This window comes from Amphibalanus amphitrite, unplaced genomic scaffold (assembly GCF_019059575.1).
Source record: "Amphibalanus amphitrite isolate SeventyFive unplaced genomic scaffold, NRLGWU_Aamphi_draft 000066F_arrow, whole genome shotgun sequence".
In the NCBI taxonomy this organism is placed as follows: domain Eukaryota; kingdom Metazoa; phylum Arthropoda; class Thecostraca; order Balanomorpha; family Balanidae; genus Amphibalanus; species Amphibalanus amphitrite.
In genome coordinates, this window is record NW_024881562.1 from 1195774 (window position 1) to 1221880 (window position 26107).

General features: G+C 51.7%; 2 protein-coding genes across 2 annotated transcripts in view; one reads left to right on the plus strand and one right to left on the minus strand.

Annotated features, from left to right (window-relative positions):
* The window catches only part of LOC122378833, a 65235-nt gene that overhangs the window by 31199 nt on the left and 7929 nt on the right, over positions 1 to 26107 (minus strand). Inside the window, exon 2 of the mRNA XM_043360365.1 lies at positions 16039 to 19543. Coding sequence (XP_043216300.1) covers positions 16039 to 19543 — 3505 coding nt within the window. The remainder of the gene's footprint in view (positions 1 to 16038; positions 19544 to 26107) is intronic.
* On the plus strand, positions 1179 to 7378 carry LOC122378880 (uncharacterized protein K02A2.6-like). The gene is made up of 2 exons (XM_043360512.1): positions 1179 to 1453; positions 2977 to 7378. The coding sequence occupies exon 2, from the start codon at positions 3095 to 3097 to the stop codon at positions 7055 to 7057; it is 3963 nt and encodes a 1320-aa protein (XP_043216447.1). The 5' UTR covers positions 1179 to 1453; positions 2977 to 3094; the 3' UTR covers positions 7058 to 7378.

Below are 26107 nucleotides of genomic sequence, written 5' to 3' on the forward strand. Positions count from 1 at the left end.
GTGAATCAGAATCTTGGGACTGAACCGTACGTGGACGATTAATAACTCGTGTTGAATGTTGCATTTTCAAAGGACAAATATGGATAGTAGATACTGGATCGGTAGGTAATATTATCTTAAAATAATGGTTCCAGTGGCAGTGACCAGCAATTTGGATGTCGGGTCGTCGCTCAGATCTACGTTTGTCGGGCCGAGGGTGTTGGGAATTCCAGGCTCTTGGGCCACGTATATAGCGACCAGCGATAAACGGCCCGTACTGCTCATAATATAATAATAACAGTGGTGGGCACTTCGATAACTTCCATCGATAACGATTATATCGAAGTCGTTATCGACGATAACGTTTTTCAAGTTTATCGTTATTGATTATCGTTGTCGAAGTAGCGTTATCGAAGCCCCCTTTCGGTCAGTCGATAACGATAACTTCATCAAATACGACGCGAGCGTATTAAAAAGTTTACTAAAGCCTCACCTGTGGCTCACCTTCAACATGGGGTTTTGAACTGAGATAGCAGTTTTGTATATTGAGCACTGAAAAATGCTATTTGGAATGCCTTTCGGCGCAACAAACTCTGTCACCAAAGATACCTATTCAAGTTTTTGTTTGTACGTTTGTTTGTTTGTTTGTTTGTTTGTTTGTTTGTTTGTTTGTTTGTTTGTTTGTTTGTACGAGAAAATTACCTAACATTTTCACTGTTCTAAGACTTCCTTTTTGTGTAAGCAGCTGGGTTATAATGGTGTTGCATGAGCAAATGGGTTAAATTTTAATTAGAAGCTCCTTTCAAATATTTTATCCTTTCGATTTCTTTCTTTTTTGAAGTTTTTGTTATCGTTATCGCGTTATTGAAGTGACCGATTTGATTATCGGATTATCGTTATTGAAGCCGCTAACCTCGAAAAAAGTTATCGAATTATCGTTATCGAAGTCGGGGTCAAGTTACGAGTGTCTACCACTGAATAATAGCATAATATGATAACATACACTGCAGTCACTCGTAAGTTAGATCATAGGTCAGGTCACCAGAGGTCACTAAAAGTCTTTTGCCTGTTCCAAAAATAATCGACAAATCACCGGATAATTTGGGAACAAAAAGCGACATCGCTGCAGAAAAGCGCATTGGTGATAGTTCAGGTTGTTTCAAAGATCTTGTTGCAGCATCAAGCATGCCCCCTGTTGTGGCGTGAATTTGAATTTAGTTGCGCTGTTCAGTGTTCGTATCAGCTGCGCCAGAATTGTGCGAGGTTGCTTTGTTATTTTTAGAGAAGATAGTCATCGGCATCGGCCCACTACGGAGTGCAGGGTGGACTTCCGGTGATGGCGTCGTAGGTGTTGGCCACGTGCTATTTTGGATCTTGTTGTGCGGCGGCCAGAATACATGTCCGGCAGTTCCGGTGATTGTTTTCGGCCGCCCGCCTCCCACCAGGCCACGGTGCAGTGAGGCAACACAACAAAGTCAGTAGGCGGAACTATGGTCAAGCGTACCCATTTTCGGGAACGCATTTTCGTTCCCATGTTTGGGAACGATAAACCCAAATATGGGAACGCCATGTAGGCATTATTTAAAACAAGAAAAAGAACCGTTAAATGACGTCCAAAAAATATAAAACGATCGTGAACCGCCTGATATTTGTCTCAATATTGTTGGGAAAGAGTTTGATATTGTAAGGCCCATCGTAGTTTCAAATCGTTCCCCTATTTCTAAAGCAGTCCATCATCCGGGCCGCGAGCCCAAATTTGGGAACGCTCTCGTACACTGGCGCTGCAAGCGTTCCTTATTATGGGAACGGCGTACCCAAAATTGGGAACGATTTCACCGACGCCTTTCAGGGGCTCTTTTCATTAACAAGCATCACGTCCAACGCCGCAAATTATTGTTAACGCAACAATCATCAGATGACCTTTCCGGCAAGACCGTCGCATGTTTCGCCCGGTCTTCTGCGCTTTTATTCCCGTCGATCTCGCAGCGGGCACGCCCCCCTCTGCAGGATTACGTAATTCACAACGCTCAGCGATGTTCAACAAGGTCTTCCATACCTATATCCACCGTCCGCGCTGAGGGTGGAGACATGTCAAGCACCTGTCTGTTTATCACCGATAGTTGACGAGTACAAGGAAGTATCCAAAAATGGGAACGCTGAATATGTTACACCCTCAAAACACCTAGTCCCAATGAAAATCTAGTTTTTTCCTTTCTTGATGAGTGTAAGTGGCAAAAGGCCTGGTAGGATGGGCACGAGGAATTATCGAAATCAGCATAAAAATTATAAATAAGCCACACAAAGCGAGCTATATAAGAGAAATTCCCCCAAAACGATCACGCTTAGAAACACGGAAGACAAAAACCACGCTCATGACGCTCCTTTTAAAACAACTCTAAACAGCTAGCATCCAAATAAAATATGTCTTTCCGGGATGATAAAATACAGCTGGATAATTTTCAACCGCTTAAACTGAGTTTACAACAGTAGCTCGGTAAATTCACTCACGTTCCACGCGGTCGTCCGCCCCGACACAAAAGTCAACAATATTACCTCGGGACCGTCCGCGTCTTCGCTTGCATTTGTCAGCATCTGGTGTCGATAGTATGAAAGTTCATAACCAGGCGAAAATTATTATACTTTACCTCAAACTAAAAAATGCTTCATTTTCCTTAAAATTGCATGTTAAATGTCGTATAACCCATATTTCCACCATTCTGTCATTTTCAAAAAATCATTAAAAATATCATTCCACGGTCAATTTCCTTGTTCCACGGTCAGATTAAAGATAACTTTATGGAGATTTAGTAGATACTTAAATCAGCGTGCACTTTTTTGAGACGTGATGCACTTTTGAGTTTTAGTGGGAGAACGGCCGAAAAATTGCCTTCCGTTCTCATAAATGGGAACGCCCGTTCCCATATTTGGGAACTCCGTTCCCAAAAATGGGAACGTTCCTATATTTGGGTACTCATGACCATAGTTCCGCCTACTGAAGTGGCGACTGAGGACTTCGAACAGTGATTTTTTCACCACGGATTTCGCGGCGGCTCCTGCGCCGTTTTTGCCCACCGCGGGAGCTGAGCCGGCGATTCCCTGGCCCCGGTGGGTCAGGATGTTTGAGAACTTTCTGTGTGCGGTCGGAGGTGACGCTTTCCCTCCCGCACGTCGCCAGGCTGTCCTCCTGACTTGTATAGGGACGGAGGGGCAGCGGGTGTTTGAGAGCCTGCCACCCGTGGAGAAGTTGGAAGGCGAGGACGACTTCCAATGGTGCCTGCGCCGCCTCGGGGCCCATTTCGCTCCCAAACAAAATGTTTGTGTTGAGCGCTACCGCTTCCGCAGCCGGGGGCAGCAACCAGGCGAGACCACCAGCCAGTGGGTCTCCGTGCTTCGCCAGTTGGCTAGCACGTGCGAGTACGGTCCCCAGATGGACGAGTTCATCAGAGACCAGGTGATCGAGAAAACCGCGAGCTCCAAGCTGAGGCAGCGGCTTCTCATGGAAGGGTCGGGTCTGACTCTGGAGAAGACCCTCACGCTGGCTGACACCCTCGAGTCAGCTGAACGAGAAGCAAAGGTGATGGAGGGACCAGCCGTGCCTGTGCCCGTCCAGGCCCTGCAGCCACAGAGGTCTCAGCGAGGGGGGACCAGGCGCCGACGCTCCGGCCCGGTCCCAGCCCTGCAGCAGGAAGGACGGCAGCAACTTCCGCAGGGGAGGCAGCAGCAGCCGAGACGGCAGCAGCCTCTCCCACCACAGCAGCCGACAGCCGGGCCTGAGTGCTGGGGCTGCGGGCGCCCTGGACACCGAAGAGGCGACAGGAACTGCCCAGCGTTTGGTAGGAAGTGCTCCAGGTGTGGTAAGACCAACCACTTTGCCCAGCACTGTGGTGCTAGTGTGGTTTCTAGCGTCCAGGTGCTAGCAATTGGGGCTAGTGCCACGCCTCTGACCCTTGAGGCTGAGGTAGAGGGGGTCAAGGTAGCTTTTACTGTGGACTCTGGATCCCCAGTCTCTATCCTGCCGAGGGACTTGGTGCAGGGTGATCTGGGAGTAGCCGAGGAGAGTCTGTGTGCCTACGGGGGGAGCATGCTGAATGTGCTGGGGGTGAAAAGTGTTCAGGTGTCATGCCGTGGGAAAACAGAGTTGGTCAAAGTGTATGTGGTGCCGTCAGGACGTGCTCTGATGGGCCTTGATCTGATGAAAGTGTTTGATGTTTGTATCGTGGGCAACCGTGTGTGCAGTGTGTCCACCAACCCTACCCGTGTGTCCCCTCCTGAGCCGGTCCAACCCACCAGCCCACCTGACGAGCCACCAGCCTCTCCGGGGGTCCAACCTGCGATCCTTGGGTACCAGCACCGCGTGACAGTTGACCCAGGGGTACCACCAGTGCGCCAGCCACTGCGCCGCCTGCCTTTGGCTGTGCTGGATGCAGTGAGTGCCCGGATTGATGAGCTGGAGGCACAGGGCGTGGTTGAGAAGGTGAGCGCGTCTCCCTGGATCTCACCACTGGTCGTTGGCAGGAAACGGGACGGTGCCATCCGCCTCTGCGTCGACATGAGGAGAGTGAACCAGGCGGTCATCACGGATGGGCATCCTCTCCCGAGGATTGAGGACGTTCTCGATCGGCTCCGTGGTTCGCTGATGTTCTCCAGGCTGGATCTGAAGGACGCGTACCACCAGCTGGAGCTGCATCCTGACAGCCAGAACCTGACCACGTTTGTCAGTCACAAGGGTTTGTACCGGTTCCGTCGAGTAAACTTTGGTCTGGCGAGTGCCGGCCCTTGTTTCCAGAGGGTGATGACGTCGATGCTGGAGGGCATCCCCGGGGTGGAGGTGTACCTCGACGATATCATCATCCACGCACCGTCCCAGGCAGAGCATGACGCTCGCCTGAAGCAGGTGCTGCGGCGGTTGGAGGACCACCGTGTGAAAGTGAACTGGTCCAAGAGTGCCACCGGCTGCCGTGACACTGATTTCCTTGGTTACAGGATCTCAGCGGCCGGTGTGCAGATCGACCCAGGGCGGATCAGTCCGCTGCTGGAGGCTCCAGAGCCGCAGGACGAGAAGGGCCTCCGCGCCTTCCTGGGAGCCACGGGCTACCACGCCCGTTTCATGCCGCGGTACTCGGACCTGGTCGAGCCGCTGCGAGCTGCGCTGCGCGCCGACAAGTTCGAGTGGTCGCCGGCGCTGTCCAGCGCCGTCCAGCGCGTCAAGGACGCCATCCGTCAGTCACCGGCGCTGGGTATGTTCGACCCCGCGCTCGCCACGGTGCTGACGACCGACGCCAGTGACGTCGGAGCAGGCGCGTGTGTGACGCAGATCGACGCCTCGGGGTCGCCCAGGGTCATTGCGTACGCGTCTAAGTCATTCTCTCCGGCCGAGCGTAACTACTCCACTGTGGAGAAGGAGGCGCTGGCCGTGGTGTGGGCCTGTGAGAAGTTTCGCCACTATCTCTGGGGGCGGAAATTCACTCTGCGCACGGACCATCAGGCTCTGTGTACCATTTTCGGTCCCAAGGGTTCCACGCGCGTCGGCCGGCGTGTCGCGCGGTGGGAGGCCCGCCTGCTCGAGTTTTCTTTCGACGTCGAGTACGTCCGCTCGGAGCGGAACACCGTGGCCGACGGCCTGTCACGGCTGCCGGTAGCCGAGACCTGGTGGCCGGATGATGACGATCTCCAGATTGCAGCTCTGACTGTGGCGGCAGCTATCTCTGAGGAGGAGCTCAGTGACGCCTCGGCGGCCGACGAGTGTCTCAGCGTCGTCCGTGGGTACGTGTCCAGGCAGTGGCCCCGCCGGAGGGAGGTTGACCCCCGAGCGGCTGGTTTCTTTCAGGTACGGGACGAGCTGTCCGTACACGGCCAGCTGCTGCTCCGCGGTGACCGGCTGGTGGTGCCCGCGGCGCTGCGCGAGCGCGTTCTGACTAACGCGCACGCGGGCCACCAGGGCGTGGTCCGCACCAAACAGCGGCTCCGTGAGCGTTTCTGGTGGCCGCGCCTGGACCGGCAGGTGCGGGAGCTGCTGAAGAGCTGTGAGGTCTGCTCTCAGCACGATGGACACGTGCGGAGGGAGAAGCCGCCCCTCCAGCCCATCCCACTTCCAGACGGACCGTGGCAGCGCCTCATGGTAGACGTGATCGGTCCCATGAGAGGTCCGCCGTCTGAGCGCTACGGCATTGTGCTCGTCGATATGTACAGCCGGTGGCCGGAAGTTGCGCTCTGCCAGGACGCGACGGCAGACAGTATCTGCCAGTTCCTGGAGACAGTGTTCGCTCGCGAAGGTGTGCCGCTGGAGCTACTGTCAGATAACGGCCCTGCGTTCCGGTCGGGCCGACTCGCCGAGTTTTTGGGTCGCATGGGCGTCAAACAGACGTTTAGTTCGCCCTATTCGCTGCAGACAAACGGCATGGTCGAGCGGCTGAACCGGACGGTTAAGGAAGCCATCCAGTCGGCTCGCCTGGCGAGGGAGCCGCGCTCGGCGTTTGTCAGAAAGTTCCTGGGTGAGTACCGGGTCACGGTCCACCCGGCGACCGGAGTGTCGCCCTTTGTTTTGATGAGGGGGCGGGAGGCGCGGACGGTTCTCGATGTGACCCCGTCCGGCCGTGCTGCCGAGGATCGAGCTGTCCGGCAGCATCACCAGTCGTACCAGGAGACCTACAGGGCCCGGTATGACCGCACCGCCACGGCCGCCCCGCGATGGGAAGCCGGCGACTGGGTGCGAGTACGGAAGCCCGGGACGGGCCGGGTCGAGGGGCAGCGCTCCGTGCAGGTGAGCCGCAGGACCGGTCCGGTCAGCTACCGGCTGGCCACAGGTGAGCGGGTGCACGCTAGGCGCCTGGTACCGGGCCACCCGGGGGACGCTGATCGCGAGGTGCCGGTGACCTTTTACCCAGTTGGGGGTGAGCCCGAGCCTACTGACCCAGCCCCTGTGACCGTGGACCCTGCTCCCACCGATGATGTGTGTCCCGAGCCGTCTGGGGGTACCAGTCCTGTCCCAGCGGCGCCAGTCGGCGCCGCCTCAGACGAGCGTGCGGCCCCGCGCCGCAGCCGTAGGGCGCGTAGGCCGCGGAAGCGTTTCTCGCCGTAGGTTGGGCGAGTTTGTGCGTGTACAGTTTAGCTCGGCACCGCACCTGTGTCTGGGTGTTTTCATAGGGTGCGTTTTCCCTCAAAGAGAGGGGTGGTGTTGTGGCGTGAATTTGAATTTAGTTGCGCTGTTCAGTGTTCGTATCAGCTGCGCCAGAATTGTGCGAGGTTGCTTTGTTATTTTTAGAGAAGATAGTCATCGGCATCGGCCCACTACGGAGTGCAGGGTGGACTTCCGGTGATGGCGTCGTAGGTGTTGGCCACGTGCTATTTTGGATCTTGTTGTGCGGCGGCCAGAATACATGTCCGGCAGTTCCGGTGATTGTTTTCGGCCGCCCGCCTCCCACCAGGCCACGGTGCAGTGAGGCAACACAACACCCCCAGCTGTTTGACGCAGTTACGTTCAACGATTTAGCCTCCAGCGGGCATAAACTAAAATTTTACGTTGTTGGGGGAAACGTTTTTTTCTGCAATAACTTCTCACACTTAGCTTATATATGTTACCTTGATCTTACCTGCATCGTGTTTCACATGTTGGGACGCGTCGAATGAGCTATAATTCGACATTCAATAAATAGCATATTTTGAAATTTAGCCCACGCCCCGTAGGGCTATATGGGCGGAGCCTGCCACCCGTATAGGAGAGGGGGGAGGGGGGCTTTTGGCTCCTCCCCTAAGATCTCGGAAAGTTACCACCCGATTTTGAAACTTCAAACGGCGTTCAATAGTACTCACCTTGTGACCCACTTTCATTGACCTAGGTCAAACCGATGACGTCACAGGTCAGGTCAAATGTTGCATCTTCACCGTTTACAAGCATTTCAAGAAATGTGTTGTTAAGTCGGGTAAAAGGCATGTTGTATCGAAAACCATCGATGGAGAATTGTTCATGAAACACATTTTGCTATCTGAGGTCACTACTATATACCAGGTCAGGTCACAGAGGTCAGGTCAATGAGGGTCACAATATGAAAAAGTCGTGTGATGCATATTTTATGGTCCATTTTACATGACAGATGCGATTGTGCGGGTAAGGCAGCCTTTGGGGCTAGTTTAGGTTATGTTCTAGTGAAATTCAGGTCAACGTCAGGTCAAATTAGATCAAATTTCAAAGTTGATATTTTTGCATAAACTGAGATGGATTCGATGCAGCTCGTCACAGGGAGCCTAATGGTGGTCTTTGTGTTGCGCTAAGTGGTCTCAACCTGCTAAAAACTGAGTTTGAAAATTTGACGTCATCAACTTTTAGCAGTTTCTTTCGCTACAAATTGGCCAAAAAAGAGGTATCGATCTCAAACTTGGTATGTTGATCGAAGACGGTATGGACTATCATATACATATATTCCGTGTGTTTCGAAATACGGAAAACTTCTTGGATTTATGGCTATTATATCCTAAACAATATTTTTATCAAAATCCAAACCTTTTTAAAATCCGAAACAGCAATTTTATAGCCTTATTGATTCTGCGTCTTTTCTGCCTTGAATTTTTTTGTATCTTCAAAGTTGTAGGCCTGGCAGCTCTTCTCACGAAATCTTTTTGGGGTTGAAAGTGGTAGAACACACGACGTCATTCTGACGTCATATGCGGTCAACCTATCATAGTCTCTGGAAAATTTTCGGTCGCAATGGGTAAAGTTCATGCCCAGAGGGGTCCTGAAAGTTTGGTGAGGCTATCTGCCGTCGTTTTGGAGATATCTACGGAAAAGGACAGGGTGTCCGTTTCGGCGCTCCCCTTTACGGGGCGCGGGTTAACCGAAGGTCAATGTCAAACTTCAAAGGTTATCCGACCGGAAAAGGTCATGCTGCAATACCAACTGATTCAATCGCTGACCTGAACATATTCAATGTGCTATCACTTATTATCCCTCTAAAACGTCTCTGTCAAAAGTTATCGTCAAGAACTGCTGATTACCTTTTATGACAAAGATGTCCTCAGGTGTCTAAGGTAGTCCATGGGTGCAATACAATAAGCGATCTAATCGCTTTCACGAAAAGCACGAGTGAAGCCTCAATACTTTAACACTGACCAGTTGAAAATATAGGTACAGCTCGAATACAGCTGGAAGCACATAAAAAATTCACGACTGCCTGCTTTCCATGTTGTCTCGTTTGTTGTGTAAGGCTTAGGATGTTTGTCTGGATGTATCTATATATAGGTATTACCTATAAGAGATACAGTAAAGGCTAAGTAATTATAACAGTGGTTTTCATTGTCATTATGATTAAAATTTTGATTTAAGTTAACAAGTCGCTTAGCCGCTCACGCTGGGCTTACGAGGGTGCGTCTCACCCATTCACCTTGCAGCCATGATCGCGTGACTCGCAACACAAGACACCCACCACGTTGCACAATCTTGCCTTGCCTAGCGTGAAAAAAAAACACGGGAAACGACGTCTCGGGTTTCGGGCTCCTGAGCAATAAAACTGGCTGGACGGTGGCGACCGAAGACGGTCATTTCGTGGCTTACCTAAACCTACCCAGATCTGTGTCAGCGATGTATGTATAGCTCCATTAGCTGGACCACAACGACCTGTGCAACGTTGGGTCCCGTGGCTGCTGCTGTGTTGACCTCTAGGCTCACTATCAATTCGCCTCACTTAGATAGGTATGGATTCGGGCTATACTGTCTAGACAGATCATTGCAGGCGAAGGGGTCGAAACTATCAGGTGCATACAGACTGCTGTAGCCCATGGGCTGGTCAGTCGGTCGAGTGGTTGAGGTGATACCAAGGCTCTCAAAAGCGTGACGTGGCCGGGTTAAACCACTCACAGGCCATACTGAATACTGATAAGTTTCTCACAATTCACAGATTGGCTCGGTGACTCGCTGCAGTCGCCATGGTTCATTTCAAGCGTGCCAAGGCGGTGAGCGTCCCTACCTTATTTTAGTTAGGTCATTAAAAATTCACCAGCAGTTTTCGACTGCCTACAATGAATATTGAATGTCAAAAATATGTCAAAGAATGTGTCAAAAAATTGCCGGTGACACATTAAGGTTATAAAATAGTTCACCGTTATCGTCATTTCGTCGTATCGTCAGATATTCCAAAAGAAGTGTTTATGCTACAGCGACATTATTCGATGCGTCAAGCCCAACAATACGGATAGGTACGTACGCTGCTCGACGTTTTCCAGGCAGATCATGAGTCATGACTTTGACCTTAAATTAATTTTTCCAGATGATCTTTAACTTTTAAGGTCAGCTTCTAGTCTACCATTGTTAGTTACACGAGCCTCAGTGAACCTCACTCAGTGACTTTTTTTAATTACGAGTATTATTAGTTTTCTCAGAAAATTTGCTTCATAAAAGTATCCATTTAGACGGTTTTAAATTATCCGGACGGCAAACCTTCCTCGGGTCTAATTTAAAACACAAAAGCGAGACATGCTGAAGGGAAATTCAATATCTTCCCTGGTTTGAGACCTTGATTAGTGCAGAGTTGTGAGTTACTCTGTCAAACGTCAAAATCGCGACCATTTGACCTTTTATGACACCTGGCTAGGCGCCCAGCCTTTCACCTGACATGAAACGACTGAAGTACCTTGTACATGATTTTAACTTTCGACCGCCTCTTATTGCATTTGTTGCTATCGTGGCCCTGAGGTCGGCTTAGAAGAGGGGCATTATTTTGGCCAATCGCCTGTAGGCGTATTACGATCGGGCCAGGTAGGGAGTCAAGTGACCTGTGTGATCTCGGTTGCAAGTCCCCAATTCAGTCCCCTATCAAACCGAGCTTAAAATTGTTAAGCACAGCTTTCGGGTGAAAGCAATGCAGACGCAGCTATCACAATTTCTCATCCTATTATTTATGATGGAGCTCACAACATGAAATGACATTAGGCCACAATAATAGGTACAAATCTCGCGGGTTTTAGCGGTAGGTTTTGCACCAAGAAAATTTAGTGTACTTCAGGCTATATCTTCGTCGTCTTAAGCTTTTAAGTGTTGAAGATGCGATCGGCTTGTTGGTTCACAAATCACAAGCCGGCCATGATCGTGTAAAATGGCTTCATCGTAGACGATTAGTTTTTGAGATATAACCGGAAATGTAAAAGTGCAAAACCTACCGCTTAATCTCGCAGAGCCGTACCTACCACAAGATTCACGAGCATGCACCTCTCACCCATCCCCGAAAACTTCAAAATAGTCGTTGATTACATGTATACCTAGCTTTACCATTTACTTTCATTGGGATTGGGTCATGCGGGTATTCCATGTGACTCAGTGTCCTCAGTGATCTGATAAAGAAAAACTGCGGCTGATATTTCCACATGGTGTAGGTTCGGAAAAGGGCCGAAAACCTAAGGGCTATGAGCGATATAGGGATGCCCCGCCCCCAGGAAACCCCATTCCGTGAGTTTAAAAGGAAGGAAGCTATGGGTCGGATATTTAGAAAAACACTCAAGTAGTCACTATCTCGGCTTGAAATCACACGATATGACGATCATTGTGAGGTATCTCAATCTTATGTGGCGCCGAGATTAATAGGAAAATCTTTCACACTGATTTTCCGTCAGTCGTCACGCCCGAGCACCAAAACAGCACGCTACACCACGCCCGTTTCCACGAAGGCCAAGCTGCCCGAGACTATTATGCCGACAGCTGCAAACTGCAGCAGGCAGCAGCTAACAGCTGTGGGTACTTGCCGAGCAAAAAAATCACAAGCCGTGACTGGCCGACTGGGACTGAATATATGCCGAGTGCTGAACACTGCAAGTACCAAGGTTCTGAGTACTGACCCGCAGCTGATGTGTTCCGGTCTGCTCGCCGGCCGCCGGTCGGAGCTACCCTGCGTCCCGCTGGCTCCCGTCCGCCCCCTGGCCGGGCACGACTGACAGCTGCCGAACGGGGCAAGGTCGGTACCCGTCCCCCACCGCGGCCCTCGGCTGCCCGGCCCCGTGCATTGCAGCCTGCGGGCGGTGCACTTATTCCGCGGCCTGCGGAGGCGGCCGGGCCTGACGGGCCGCTGCCGGGCCCGGCGGAGGAGCGGCGCCGGCTCGGGCGGCTCGTGACTGGCACCGGTACCCGGCGCTGACCGCTCCCGTCACAGACCGACGGACGCTGAGAGGGTGAGACACCGGCGTCGGCGAGCGGCGCCGTGCCGTCCACCGACGACCGCTCAGACACCACCATCTGAGCAGGGAGTCGCACTGAGATCACCACAGTGACCACCGGGGGCCGACGCCCCTCCACCGCCCACACACCTCACCACGACCCAGCCGCACTGAAACTGTCGGCCGCCCGTGCCCCGCGGCCGCCCGCCGCGCCGGTCCGCTGCAATCGTAAGCAGTATCGCGCCGGCTAGGTGGCGCTGCACCGTCTGGGGCTTTGTGAGTACCAACTCGGTAACGGTGATGACTAAGCCGGTGAGATATGGTGAACTGAGAACGCCGGATGCTCGACCGTACCGGCTTATCGAATGTCTGACCGAGACGGGGATAGGCTAATGGATGTATTGGACCGGGGGCGGGAGGGGCAGGAAGTGATCTCAGCTCCCTCCGAGCGTTGCACGGGCCCATTGGGGGCACTCCTCTCGCCCGGCCCGGCCCCGATCCGGTCTGAATTCTTCAAGACCGGTCCTGGCGTATTGAAAGATGTAGAAGGGAGGCCACCGCCGGGTCCAGCCATGAGATATACGGGGGAGGGCGGGGTATATCTCGAGCAGAATTTTTGAAATAATTATTCGACCGTTTAACTTTGTTGAATGGCACGACGCGTCAAGCCTTCGGTGCAGAGAACTGGTTGTCAAGCAAAGCGTGCAAAGCAGCAAAATACTAATTTTTTGTTGTTTTTTTTTCTTCTGGTTTTGCAAGGCGTCGGGGCCAAATGGGTCAACTCATAGGTCCATAGCCACAATGGATTTAGGAGGTTATAAGCGTCTCCCGAATACGCTCGTGTTCATTGTGGTAAGTTCACTGCGGAAGTTTATTCGTTATGTCTGAGACCACAACAGACACCAAACCACGACCACTACCAGTCATTGGGAAAGGGTCCCATCGGAAATTCTGGACCAGGTAATCCCTGCAGTAACGTTTCAGTCACGGATCGCATGAGGACTGTCCCCAGCAAAACATCCCCGTCCTCCATAATATCGGATGTGTTTCCGTAATTGCGCCGGTACCTTGCCGTACTGTGTAGGTAGGTACTGAAACCATATCGACTACCTAGGCATTTCTGCATGTCCCAATAGAACTATATAACCTCTAGTAGATATCTTTCCTCGGCATTCAAAGTCCATGGTTCCCGGTAACGGTACCCTCGATCTCAGGTATCTGACATTCGTGGTTGAGCTCCTGCACTATAAATGCGTTTTTGAGTCTAGCGAGTCTTGATCGAATGGGTTTAGTCTTGGTGGATAATAATGTCAAAGTTTATTGGGCGTTGTATCGTATACTAATTCATAGGCACTGTAAGTAAAAAAAAAAGGCTAGGTACGAGTTAAAAAACAGCTCGTATCTCCGTCCAAGATACCTGGGTCAAGGAGTGGGTTTCTGATCCGAGGCGCATAATCTGCAGGCAGTGTTGCTCGCTTTCAAGGAGTGTGTCTGTGAGTGGCTGTACCGAAGAGTTATATGCCCTTGCACGGAAGTGGGTCCCTGAGCCGAGGGGTGTCCTCAGGTCGAGGGACGTCTCTGCACCGAAAGGTGTCCCTGGACCGAGTAGTGTCCCTGAACCGAGAAATGTCTTGAGATGAGAGAAAAAAAATCAATCGTAGCGCCGACTCCCATTAGTTTCCCTCTACACCAGCCCCGTCCAACGCCGAATAGACACCCCAGTCAGTTATATATAGATAGGCCCCATGCTAGATAGACACCTGAATGGCACGCATAGAATATTTATTTCCTCAATCATGCACATTCTACCGCTGCGGTAAGGCACTTATTAGCACACATATGTTTGATGCAGTTACACATAATAAGGTTGCCACGCTGAAGTGGCTTGGAGTGGCACCTCTAGCATCCTCAAACATAAGAGGAAAAAGCCACGCACTAAATCTACGAATAAATACCAAGGCAATCGCATGCAACGCCCACTGCGTTATAACAGCAGATTCCCCGCATCGCTATCGTATTAGTATAGCTTGGTACAACATCAACAACCGTCGTCTGGCAAGCATTGCTGCATTGGAACTAATCCAAAACAAATATTCAACATGCCGAAAAGAAATAAACACGAACATTAGATAAAATTCATTAGTCACAAAACAGTATCATTCTCGACTCTAGCGCTAGCTCTGGACAGAACACAGCACTTTTCCATAAAACAGTCGCCGGCACACGACACCACATTGGGTCTGCCAGACTTCCACTATCCTACATGACTAAACGACACAGCTCGCGCGGCCGGCAGCGCCGTCGGCCGGTACCGCTGTAGGTGGCGCTAGCGGCGCTGCAGGGACCCGGTCGGCCGTCTGAGGGCTCGGGATGCTGGCTCTCCCGTCTCCTCTGACCAGCGCGGAAGGCCATGCAGCGTAGCCTGAGCCAGACACTCGGTTAGTACAGAGACAGTTAAACAGCTGTTAGGGGTCAAAGCGGGGTCGATATAGAGCAGAGCTATAAGCGTTGAATTAGTATGCCGCCGAGCTTGCTAGTTGCACTTAGTGATCTAAAACTGGATGGTGCACCACTGAACATTGACCGGCAATGAAAAAAAGCTTCAGATATTGGTTACTTATTGAGGCGGCTAAAACAACCGTGTTGACCAATTATCGCATGATTGTTTACACTACATTAAACAATAATAACGGTTAGATTAATAATGTTTATCGAACATGTTTAATACCGTCAACGTAATGTTCAATGCTGCACCAAGAAGCGAAACCATATGCACGCCCTCTCTCTCTCTCTCTCTCTCTCTCTCTCTCTCTCTCTCTCTCTCTCTCTCTCTCTCTCTCTCTCTCTCTCTCTCTCGCTCTCACTTTTCTTCTATCTTTTGAATAAGCTACCAGGCATACTGATTCAGCAACAGGCAAACTAATGTTAGTAAAGAACACTAAATACAAAGGAATGTCAGCTTAAGCTAGAGTTATAAAACAAGTCAAACAAGTAAGTTAATATGCACTTCTACAGCAATCGGAAACATGACGCACATCATGCTAGTACGCAGTATCTCGTCAAATATACCGGTATAAAAAGTATAAAGTCTCGCAAGCCTCCACTGTTGCACATGGATTTTTGACTCTTCGCCAAGGTTGAAGGTGTCTGTACTGGAGAGCACACTGGAATTCCAGGATTCAAGCTTGGTTCAGCCCATTTGTTTTGTAAAAAGCGGGGCCATGATTGTAGGCCTCACACTGCCATCGACACCGCATATAATGAGCCCATGGTGACCACCGGATTTCCAACAGTGAGTGCCGCTGTAAGGTATCTATATCCAAAGAACGTGTGCAGTTGGGGACTTGGGAGGTGAAACTTGTGGCCAGTGATTGTAGGGGATTCATACTAGTACCTAAATGCAGAAGACAATAGTCCATACATCCTGATAAGCCCGGTTGAATAAAGTTCAGTTGAAGTTGTAGTCCATATCAGTCAAGACTGGTACAAATTAAAATGAAATACTTCTCAACTTAGGATACGTTTAAGAATAATTAATATCAGTACAAGTGGTTCGTAATGGGAGCAGGCAGCGAAATTCATTGCTGCTTTGCAGAATATCATTCCCGAGTAGTCTGTCGTGAAATAATGAAATCATGATGCATGATGGAATAGAGTACATACAGCTAAGAGCCCATCACCGAGGATGATTTCATGACCACCACCAGGTTCTGGTCCCTTCACCCAGCTGGGAGGGGGGGATGCAGTGATGGGGTCACCATCCCACCACCAGGGCTAGGCTCCGCCGTCCGACTCAGAGCACCAGGGCAGCCACCACCAGCAGGACGGCCAGCATGGCCAGCGCGGCCGGCACGGCACCCACGGCCAGCAGCTGGAGCGCGCACACCAGCACCGAGCCGGCCACCCACAGGTCAGAGGTCAGCTCACCTTTACATCCGAGCTCGGGCGACGGCGGCCGAGAGTCGGGACGAACGCGCGGCCGAACAGACGCCTCCTCTCCGGATGGCGCAGGGCGGACCGCGGGAGACTCGGCCGCAGCAGACTCGCCCGGAGGAGACTTGGCTGCAGGAGACTCAGCCAGAGGTGACTCGCCTAGACGAGACTTGACTGCAGCAGACTCGCCCGTAGGAGACTGGTCAGACTGGCCGGGAGAAGACTCGTTCCGCTGTTTGACCGGTGATGATCGGAGAGATGGACTGCTCGTCTGTGTCGGCTTCACGATGGAAGACTTGTCCTCGTGTTGAGGGGCAGCAACACGGGCCAGCGACTTCTCCCCGGCAGGGGGAGTGTTCATTTGCTGAGCACTAGCACCAGAGGGCAGCGCCGGCACTCTAGCAAGAGGAGAATCCGCCTTCTGAGCAGGAGTATCACAGGCCTGCGGCAAGTCCACAGCTGAAGGATTGTCCACTTGTTGAGAGCCGGTAGCACGTGCCAGCAGTGATTCCCCAGCAGGAGCCGGATCGGTTCGCTCGGGAGTAGCCGGCACAGGCCTTCGACTGTTGGTCACAGCAGACCGACTGCTGGTGACGGGAGCAGCCGCCGCGTCCATATCAGCCAGCGCTCGCACAGTCTCGGAGAGCCGCGGCGGCCGGTGCCGGTCTCTTTTAGCTGGAGTCTGATGTAGCAGCAAGCCCTCCAGCAGGGTGTCCAACTGGCCGTTGTCACCAGTCCTAGCTGGAGAGGGTGGCGCAGTGGCCGCCCGTGAACCGTCTACCGGGCGCTCAGATTCGCCATCCGGTTCCGAGTTCACCCGTACAAACGGCCGTACCTTAGCAGAAAACTCGCCACTGATGCGGCGCTGACCGGCCTCCGTCAGAGTCTCGGTGCTGGTGGCCAGAGAGGCTGGGCGTCGACGGCCCGCCCTTCCGCTCGGGGTAGTCCCAGAGCCCTCAGGCTCGCTCATATTACCGACATAGAGATCGTACAGACCGTAGGAGCGTTGCGACTCGGGGCGCGGCCGCAGGCGCACTGAGCGCGCCTGACGCGCTGCAGCTGCCGTGGCAGATGCCTCCTCGAGCTCACAGTCTGAGATGGAGTGACCTCCACAGATACACAGGGAGACGGGACGCCCACTGGGCTGCTTCGCCTCCGACTTCGCCACCAGAGACATTTCGTCCGTGAGGTTGTGCTTCTTGAAGATGTAGTCCGTCTCTCGGATCAGCGCGTCCAGTGCGTTTGTATCGATCGGCGTCTTTTCATCCTTGCGGAGTGCCCTGAACGCCAGGTCATCCGCCACCAGGTCGGGGTTCTTTCTCGGCCTGAAGGTGGGGCGTGCCTGACACTGTGCCGGCGACACGTGCAGGTAGTCGGAGGCCGCTGCCGGGCACGTCGGACCCAGTGGGATCCCGAACGGCGGCTGCGGATCAATGATCCTCACGGCGTTGGCGTGGCGGTTGTTACGGAAAGTCACGTCGTCCAGGGTAAGATGCGGTTCTCGCTCGCCAGCCAGTGGCGATTCACATTGCACACTGTCCGTGCTGGCGGTGGTCGAGAGCACAGGGGAAACCAGAAGGTAGCTGCCGCCCTGTGAGAGCACATCACTCAGCAGGTTACTGTTAGGGTTCTTCTCGTTGCGTTTCAGTCTGCGGGTGAAGACATCGTCCTCCTTTTTGTTGGGCATAGCCGAGCGGCGGCGTGAAGGAGCGCGATACCGCGACTCTGAGCCGCCAAAAGAGGCGTTGCTCAGTTCCCCAGAGGAGAGGGTACGGTTTAAAGCCCCCTCGTCGACGTCGTCCACTGCTGGCGCGGTGTCGGACGCCCTCCAGAGTTCCTGGTGCGGCGTTGGCAGGTCACGGCGCTCAGCGCGGTCCAGCAACTCATCATCGTCCAGTCGCAAACTCCGGTAGATCGCCTCCAGCTCGTCCAGTGCCTCCTCGAAGTTCTCCGAGCGGCGCTGCGCCTGCTCGGAGGCGGGCCGGGGCGGGGGAGGGGTCCGCTCCGGCGGCCGTTCGGTCACCATCGAGAGCGGCCGCCGCTCAGCAGCCGACCGGCCCAACACAGAGTCCGAGTCGGCGCAGGAGAAGCTCGTGTTGGGACTTCGCGACGCAAGCGGCTCCGAGACGTTCGACAGTCGCCAGCCGGCGGTCGGCTGCAGTTTGGGGACCGGCCGCCCGTCTGCCGGCGCCGCCCGCTCGTCCCAAGCTCGGTGCATCTCAGAGCTCCGGTTCGGTTTGGGAGGTGGCGCCGGCGGCTGCGTCTGCGGGTCGCTCAGGAACGCGCTGTCCTGGCTGGGGCAGCGGCTGCGGGCACTGGCCGTCGCCGGCGGAGAGAAGTTGCCCAGCTGATCGGGGTAGCGTGTCGGGGTCGGGTACAGTTGCCTCTTGTACTGCGCGATAGACTGGTCCGATCCAGAGAGCCGCTGGACAACTCGAAGCGGCGGTCCGGCGGGCGCAGGTCGACCCGCTCCCGAGGTCAGGTCACTGCCGTCCGGAGTCACCAGCCTGTCCAGAGAGTGGCATTTGACGCCCTGCTCCGGGTACATGGTGATTCGGATGCGTGGGTCTCGAGGCGGTGGCGGCGGGGGCGGGGGCCGATGACCCTGCCAACCCGCCGGCGAAGACACAGACGCCACCAGAGGTGGGTGAGACGCAGGCACATGCGGACCTGAGTGAAGAAAGCGCTCATCATATAAGTGCACCAGCGAAGAGGACGCCACCTGCATGTCGCCACCGTTCAAGGCTGACAGTGAAGCTGATGTCTGTGCTGCCGTCGAGTGAGGCGGGTGGGGGATATGTCGAGGGCGGACCGGTGGCGTCACGGGACCACCATTCTCCCCCTGACGGCAGACGACTGTGGCGGCCCAGGCGTTCTGAGCCGGGGCAAGTCTCGGTACGGGCCTTGGTGCGTCCAGCCGGAGCGGCGGTGCCGGCTGCTGCAGACTGGTGCCGTCCCGTGACCGTCGCCGCTGGTAGCGCTCGGTGCGAGCAGCGCGCGACCGGCGCCTCAGCGAGCCGTCCAGCGGCACACTCAGCTGGTTGGAGACGTGCTGAACCGGAGCCGGCTCCTCGTCCTCCGAGCTGGCCGTGTTCGAGCGGCGCGCCTCGACACGAGCTTTGACGGCGCTGCGCCGCGCGCGCCGGCCGCCCTCGGAGCCACTGCTGCCGGCGGCGGCCCCGGCTGCGCCCGCTCTGTGCTGACGACTTCCAGAGGCGTCCGAACCCGTCTGCTGACGGCGCGGTGTCGCCGCCTCGTCACTGCTGCTGTCACTGCCGGCCTTTCGCCGACGGAACAGCGAGTTCCAGCCCTTCCACAGGGGCTTCTTTTTGACGGCTCCGCCGGCGGCCGGCGGCGGTGGGGCCGCCGATCGGTCCGGGACCGGCTGATAGAACGACGCTGGTCGGTACTGGCAGTCGGCGGTGACCGGCGCACGCTGGCGGCTCTCCTCGGGTCGCGTCGTCTCCTGTGGCAGTCGGCCACTCCCGTCCGGAGCCGACTGCAACACACAGAGCAAACCCCAGTCAGTTAGCGGAATATCACAGACATTACGGTGATGCGGTCAACCGGATGACACAATACTGTCGGGAATGACGCACACTTCATGCAGTTGACGTGATCAGTGATGAAAGACGCTGGTCACCGGAATGATAAACAATCCAGCCAACAGAAAGACGCACACTTCAGTCCACAGAATGACACACGATTCAGTCCACGAAATCGCCCAAAAGACATCTGAGTCAACGGAATGGCACTGCCGACTGTGCCATCCCCGTGGCGAACATTGCGGAGCATAGCATAACCGGGTCGGCTCCAACGGCGGACACTGCCGACTGAAATGCATGGTCCTTCAGCGGTTCTTACCATCACGTCTATATCATTCGTCGATAAAGCGAATTCGATACAAGTGCGATCAAGCAAGACTGTCGAATAAAACTTTTACCAATGCCCTTATCACTTTTTGTACCTGCGGATAATATAATAAAAGTTACTCGACAAGTTATGCATAATTTAAGCTCCCATATGACGGTGCATTTTACACACTCAACTGTGATTCAGATATACGAATATGCGTCTCTGTTTGATAACTATGGGTCAATGAAAGGTACCGCAAACAGTACCATGTCCCCGGTTTTCAGCGATGTTTGCACCACTGCGGGTCGTGTATGTATGCCTGTGTGTGTAAGTGGAAATGAGCCGCTGTGTGCGCCGGCCGCCTGTGACTGCCACCTGTGTCGACCCCGCCCCCCGACCATCACCGGGTCGGAGTCACAGCTGGGCGAGGTCAGCGCCGTCACCCCCCCCCCCGCCCCTCCCCCCTCCGTCAGCTCCACTTCCCCAGACCCAAAATAGAGCCGAACCGGCGCGCCGCCACGCCACCGGCACTGCAGGCTGCACCGGGCCAGCGTCAGCCCGAGCCGAGACCGAGCTGTGATTGGTGGAGTAGCCGCAGTGTATATGGTGGAGCGGCCACAGCACCGGGTCCAGGGGTCCCCACCAGCTACATTATCTATACATAGCTGAGGATGGCTCTGGCAATGCACATTGCATATGCAGCGTCGTTTAAATGCTGCTTAAACATGAGAAGAGGCTGAATTTTGAAAGTTGACCCAACCACATATTATGAGCACGTTATGAGTTATGAGACCATGTTAAATATTTAATACCACCACCGTAGAAGGTAAACAAGCAGATCGGTGACGTTAGAGCCCCTCGTGTGTTCCGTGACCAAACGGGTCACGCGACGTGGAGAACGGACTAGCCCGGCGCCTGGCGCGAGACCATTATCTTCAAAGCAGGCGAAACGGAGCTCCGAAAGGAATAACATCAAATTAACGCCTCCAACTCTTCGGATTTACTGTGAAATATAAAAAGATGAAAATCCAACCATCAGTTTGTTGATTTTCAGGAAGACCTGGTGGGTAGTAGGTGAAAGACATGCTAAAGAAAGTTTTGAAATCTCGCCGTATTCAATGAGTTTAAGTTCAAACTTCTTCCTACTTTCTTACGATAAATAAATGAACAAGTTTTCGCCTTGTTATTTCTTGAAGGCTGATCTCGCTAAAACAGATACAAACGGAGGAAAATAAAAGAGCTTATTCATTTCACAAACAATTATTCACATCAATATCCGTTGTCGGGAGTTAGCGGCTGTATGGGCGTGCCCGGCGCCGGTAGCGAGTATATGACGAGCCGTGCTGCCTGGCCGTGCCCGCCGGCTGTATGGTGAAACGAGCTCCAGACATCAGCGGATCGATCAGCAGTGAAGACTGTTAGTGGGACAGACAGGGGGTAGCGAGGACTGCGGGGTCAATGGGTGAAATGGGGACAGGAGGGCCCGTCTCCCCGGCCGAGGGGTGTGTGCTTCCCCATCCCCTAAAGTTTTTTTTTCGCACACGATTGCTCGGAACAGGGTCTCGGAACGCGGTGGCGATGTACGGCCGAAAGTTGATCTAATCTTGATCGACCGAATCTAGTGACATCAAACGCGTTTTTTTTATCAACGCTGACTATAATGTACATACTTACGCAAAAGCCATTTGTCTTCAAAACATTAGAAAGAGACTCCTGCGCCTATACCAATAGATACCTACCTATAGTTCGTTTTTCTTAAGTTTGCCCCTCACTGTAAAAGTCTTTTTGAACACAGCACGAGAATTGCTAGCTGAATTACTTAGAAAACTGGTTGGCGCACATTGATTTGACCAGATTTGACAGACGATCAATTTGATCAAATTTATATACTATTTCACAGACTCGTTGCTCGTATTTGCCAATACGTACAGCCCCACAGGGATAGACGACTTCTCAGGAATTATGTCTGAACTAATAAATAAATTGCACGGCGCTTAACATAACGTTAAATCGTCGGTGTTCAAAGCTTATTTTGAAAATATTATTCATATCTACAATACAATGTGCGCCAACCAGTTTTCTCAGTAATTCAGCTAGCAATTCTCGTGCTGTGTTCAAAAAGACGTTTACAGTGAGGGGCAAACTTAAGAAAAACGAACTATACCTGTTTATTTTTTTAACAAGAAACATTTTGGCACGACAAAGCTTTACGTAGCCAGCGGTAGCCGGCTAAAAGATAAGTGTCCTTATTGTACAGTTGACTACAAATGATGTTCCACTTTTTACATGCAATTAGTTGCCTTGAAAGGTAGGCTGCGCCGCATCACACGGACTCACCATACACATTTACCTACCTGCGTGATAAACGGTGCAATTAGCATTCAAGTCAATTGATAACTCCTAAGGAGTGGAATAGGTATTATGTATTCTGCAATCTGCAGTCAACTGCACATTGCACAATCATAGATGGATGACTCTATTCATAAGAAAATGTAATCGATCGAGAATCGAGATGTTAAAATCGCTCAGCCATCTGCTTAAAGGATTTATAGGCATGCATTCAATCCTCATCTGATTTAACTCTTCCGTCTTCCGACCCTCTCCTTATACACAGTAAGTATACAGAATTGAGTGGTCCATTTTTTTTTTGTTATACGAGTACATGGGACATATATCATTTTACGTGTTCGCACGTTTCTTATCACACGAAGGCTGGATTTGGAAACGCATAGGTAAATAATGTGCGCTGAAATAGGTCGAATCGCTATTATCACTTGACATGGTCTCTATAAAAAGGTCACAGGTCAAAAGTCACTTGTATCAGGGTCATGCTTCTTTCATGGAAGGTGTAAACTTAATTAAGTCGAGGGCACTGAAAGTTTCGTTGCGATCCACCGCTATTTACGCGAGCTATTCGTGAAAAACGAGTGGACTTAATAAGTAAAGGGCTAAAAGTTAACTTTTTCCACACCCGTAAACGATAGGTAGGTATATATTCTATCGCGGGTTCATCTTTTTTTTTAATACAGACTGTTTTGATGAAAAGGAACAGTGGCGAGGGCGGGGAGCGCAACCTTTCAAGCTCTTATTTTCACCCCTTAGGCTCGGAGCGTTCTTATACAGATGTATTGTAAGCACGAACAGTCTGTTATGATGTGCATAGGATCTCTAATGCAGATCAGTTTATTTGTTCCTATCAACAGCGTAGTCACTGCGCAATACGTGGTTACCAGTAGAGTTCTGCACGGCTGCAATTTTCCACAGCCTAGCCGCCCCGCAGCCATGGCTCCACAGCCACAGCCGCCCACAGCCGTGGCAAACTGTGGGCAGCCAGCCGTCAGCCGGCCGTGGATACTTTCAATGAAATGCAACCAAATAGTATATAGCAAGTTGTTTTTAGTTGAAACATATAGCCAAAAGCACATTGCAATGGGCTATAGATTCTCAAGCTCATGAAGCATCATAAGTTAAGTGGTTGTGTATCTGGCTTTAGGCCGAAGGCCTGAAGCCTGATGCGCATCGCATGCTTACCTACACAAGCCCTTGCAAGGGGTTAAGAAAGATGGGTAGGTAGGTACCTACATCAACAGAAAACATAAACAACGAACCAGAATAGAAGCACTAGCAGTGTAGACATCTAATGCCAAATCCTGAAGCATGGTTGTGGGACAGAACAACAGACCCTGATGCTTTTCATTATCAATGTTAGGTATGGAAAATGAAACTGAAGTTGATGGACTGTCAAACAGTGATTGTCTAGTCAAAACTCTTGCTTCTTTCTTACCTTGCATATTATTTGGGGTGTGATATGCCAGGCTTGAAGCAGCCTTCTGAGCAAGTCTCAAACTAATTTGATATGCAAGGCATCAAAACACTAGTGAGCATCCAAGAAAGAAAAACATTCAGCTATTTTGATTTTTCCAAATAATGATATTCGCTCAAATCGTCAAGGACGTGCGAGCCACAATTGCCTCTTTCAATCAAAAATTTTACTTGAGTTTTTAATGACGTCAATAGCAAAGAAGTGGCAATAAATTATTTTGTGTCACTATAAACAGCCATAAAAATTATAAATAATAAATAATAATGCTATACAACTAAAAACTTGCTCTCAAACAAAGATTAATGGTCAAATTTTAGCATTTTTAGAAGAAGACGTCATTTTATTAGTAAAGTCAACAGCTCGCGTAAGAAATATTGTGTTCAGGGTTTTCACCATCATGTGGATTACGTGTTCAGGGTTTTCACCATCATGTGAATTAACCGTGAGTAGGGTTCGTGCTCACTTATAATCTAATTCCATTGGCTTCTTTGATCAGCATTTTCTGTTAGCGGTCACTCACACACCAGTTAGAACATAAAGCGCCAGTTTTATATTATGTAATTGGACTTGCCGAAAATCCAGAAATACGTCTAAGAGTTATTTTAGATAATATTTTATGAAGCCTTTACCTGCCTTTACCTAGGCGTGATTTCTTTTTCTATTACCTGAAAGAATTATTGAACGCTCGTCTTCAATAGCTGTAAGGTGCTCTCCTAATGACCAGGTGAGATTGATTTGAGAGGGATGTGACAATGCAACATGTTGCATTTTCTGAAACTGCCAAGCTCTTGATGATGAAGGAACAATTGGTACATATAATTAGTATTCTGTACCAGAGTGCAAACTCCCCTACAGCAAATGGTAAAACCATTACAGGTATTCAAAGGCTTCACCACTTTCAATGTTGCTGGGCATCCTTTGCATGATTTTTACAGGCTAGACTGCTTATCAGAATGTAAGATTAAGGATTTAAAATTTTATATTTTGATTTGAGTACTTAAGATTGAGCTTGAAATCTCACAGCCGTGGCCACAGCCGTAGCCGTGTTCTTTGAGATATTTGCAGCCGCCCCGGCCCACAGCCGTGGGGCTGCAGCCAGCCGTGGCTGCAGCCGGCCGGTGCAGACCTCTAGTTACCAGGGCTATTGTACAAACTTCTATGATACTAACAACGTAAGTCCATGCGCTGATTTTCGTTGATTTCGTTGACACCTTCGTTGATTTCAGAGTATTTCGGACGCTGTGCTGGAGAGACAGTAAAAAGTAATGTGACGGAGTCTGCAGATTACTCTGAGATATGTTGCAAAGTTTCCGCTTAACTAAGCTAGAGGCGATAAGCATGCATTTATACCTAATTGAAAGTGAAAGCTTTGATATTTGGACATTGGTTGGAGAAACAATTTTAGGCGTCATTGCTTGCAATTATTTTTGTGAGTATATGCGCGGCAGAATACCGTTGTTCCTTCACCAGGGTGGCACACAAGTCTCAGAATTTGTCGGTATTCCGCGGTCAGAATGAGCCGCTACGTGTGTCGAATGGAAAGCACGTCTGCCAGACACGGCGGTGAGAGAGCGTGGTACCGGATGACGGCGGCAGTTTCCTGCGTGGCGTCGGGAGAGCGCGCTGGGACCGTGCCCCTGACCCAGATGTCAGCCTACCGAGGCCGACCGCCGCTGGAGTCAGTTTGTGGACGGAAGACGGAGGAGAGGCACAATCTATCGGAGAGGCCGAACTCGCTCCGCGGCCGGTCGAGCCGGCGCGAGCGGTTGCGGTGATGAAATGTGGTATGACTCACGGTTGGGGACACTGTGGCGCCTCCCCTGGCGGTCAAACGGTCAGTCGGCAGCGCTCTGCACCGGCTGGCAGCCCGCCACTGACGAGTGACGTCTGACATCTTGCAGGGTCACGTACGTCATTTTAATACACCACGGTCAACTTTAAGTAAGGGCTTCGTAGCTATGCATGGAAATGCCCCGATGCATGCATTTGCGCGACTGGTGGAAGCACTTAATCACTATGCAACAGCTTGGTGACAATATGGCCAACGTATATATTACCCTGAGGCTGATGGCCAACAGGTTTTGAATTAAAACATGGGCCTCTGTGCACTGTATTCAGAGGTCTATGATCGAAATTGGAAAATGTGAAGTCAAGGTCCCACGCACCATCGATACCGTCCTGTATGTGGGTGAGAGCTTTTTGACCACGCTCTAGTGCACAGACAGATCCAGAAAGGCGAGGTTGGACGCTGTGGGGGGGGGGGGGGGCAAACGCCCAGAAAAGATTCTCTATGTAAATTCGAAAAAACTTCAGATTATGATTCCTTATGCACTGTTGTGCATTTTAAAGAAAACTTTTAATTATGGGTTATAAAACTTGAAGTTT

Bases quoted from the DNA above. Each gene is read 5' to 3' on its own strand.
- LOC122378880 (XM_043360512.1), top strand. From the start codon at position 3,095: ATGTTTGAGAACTTTCTGTGTGCGGTCGGAGGTGACGCTTTCCCTCCC.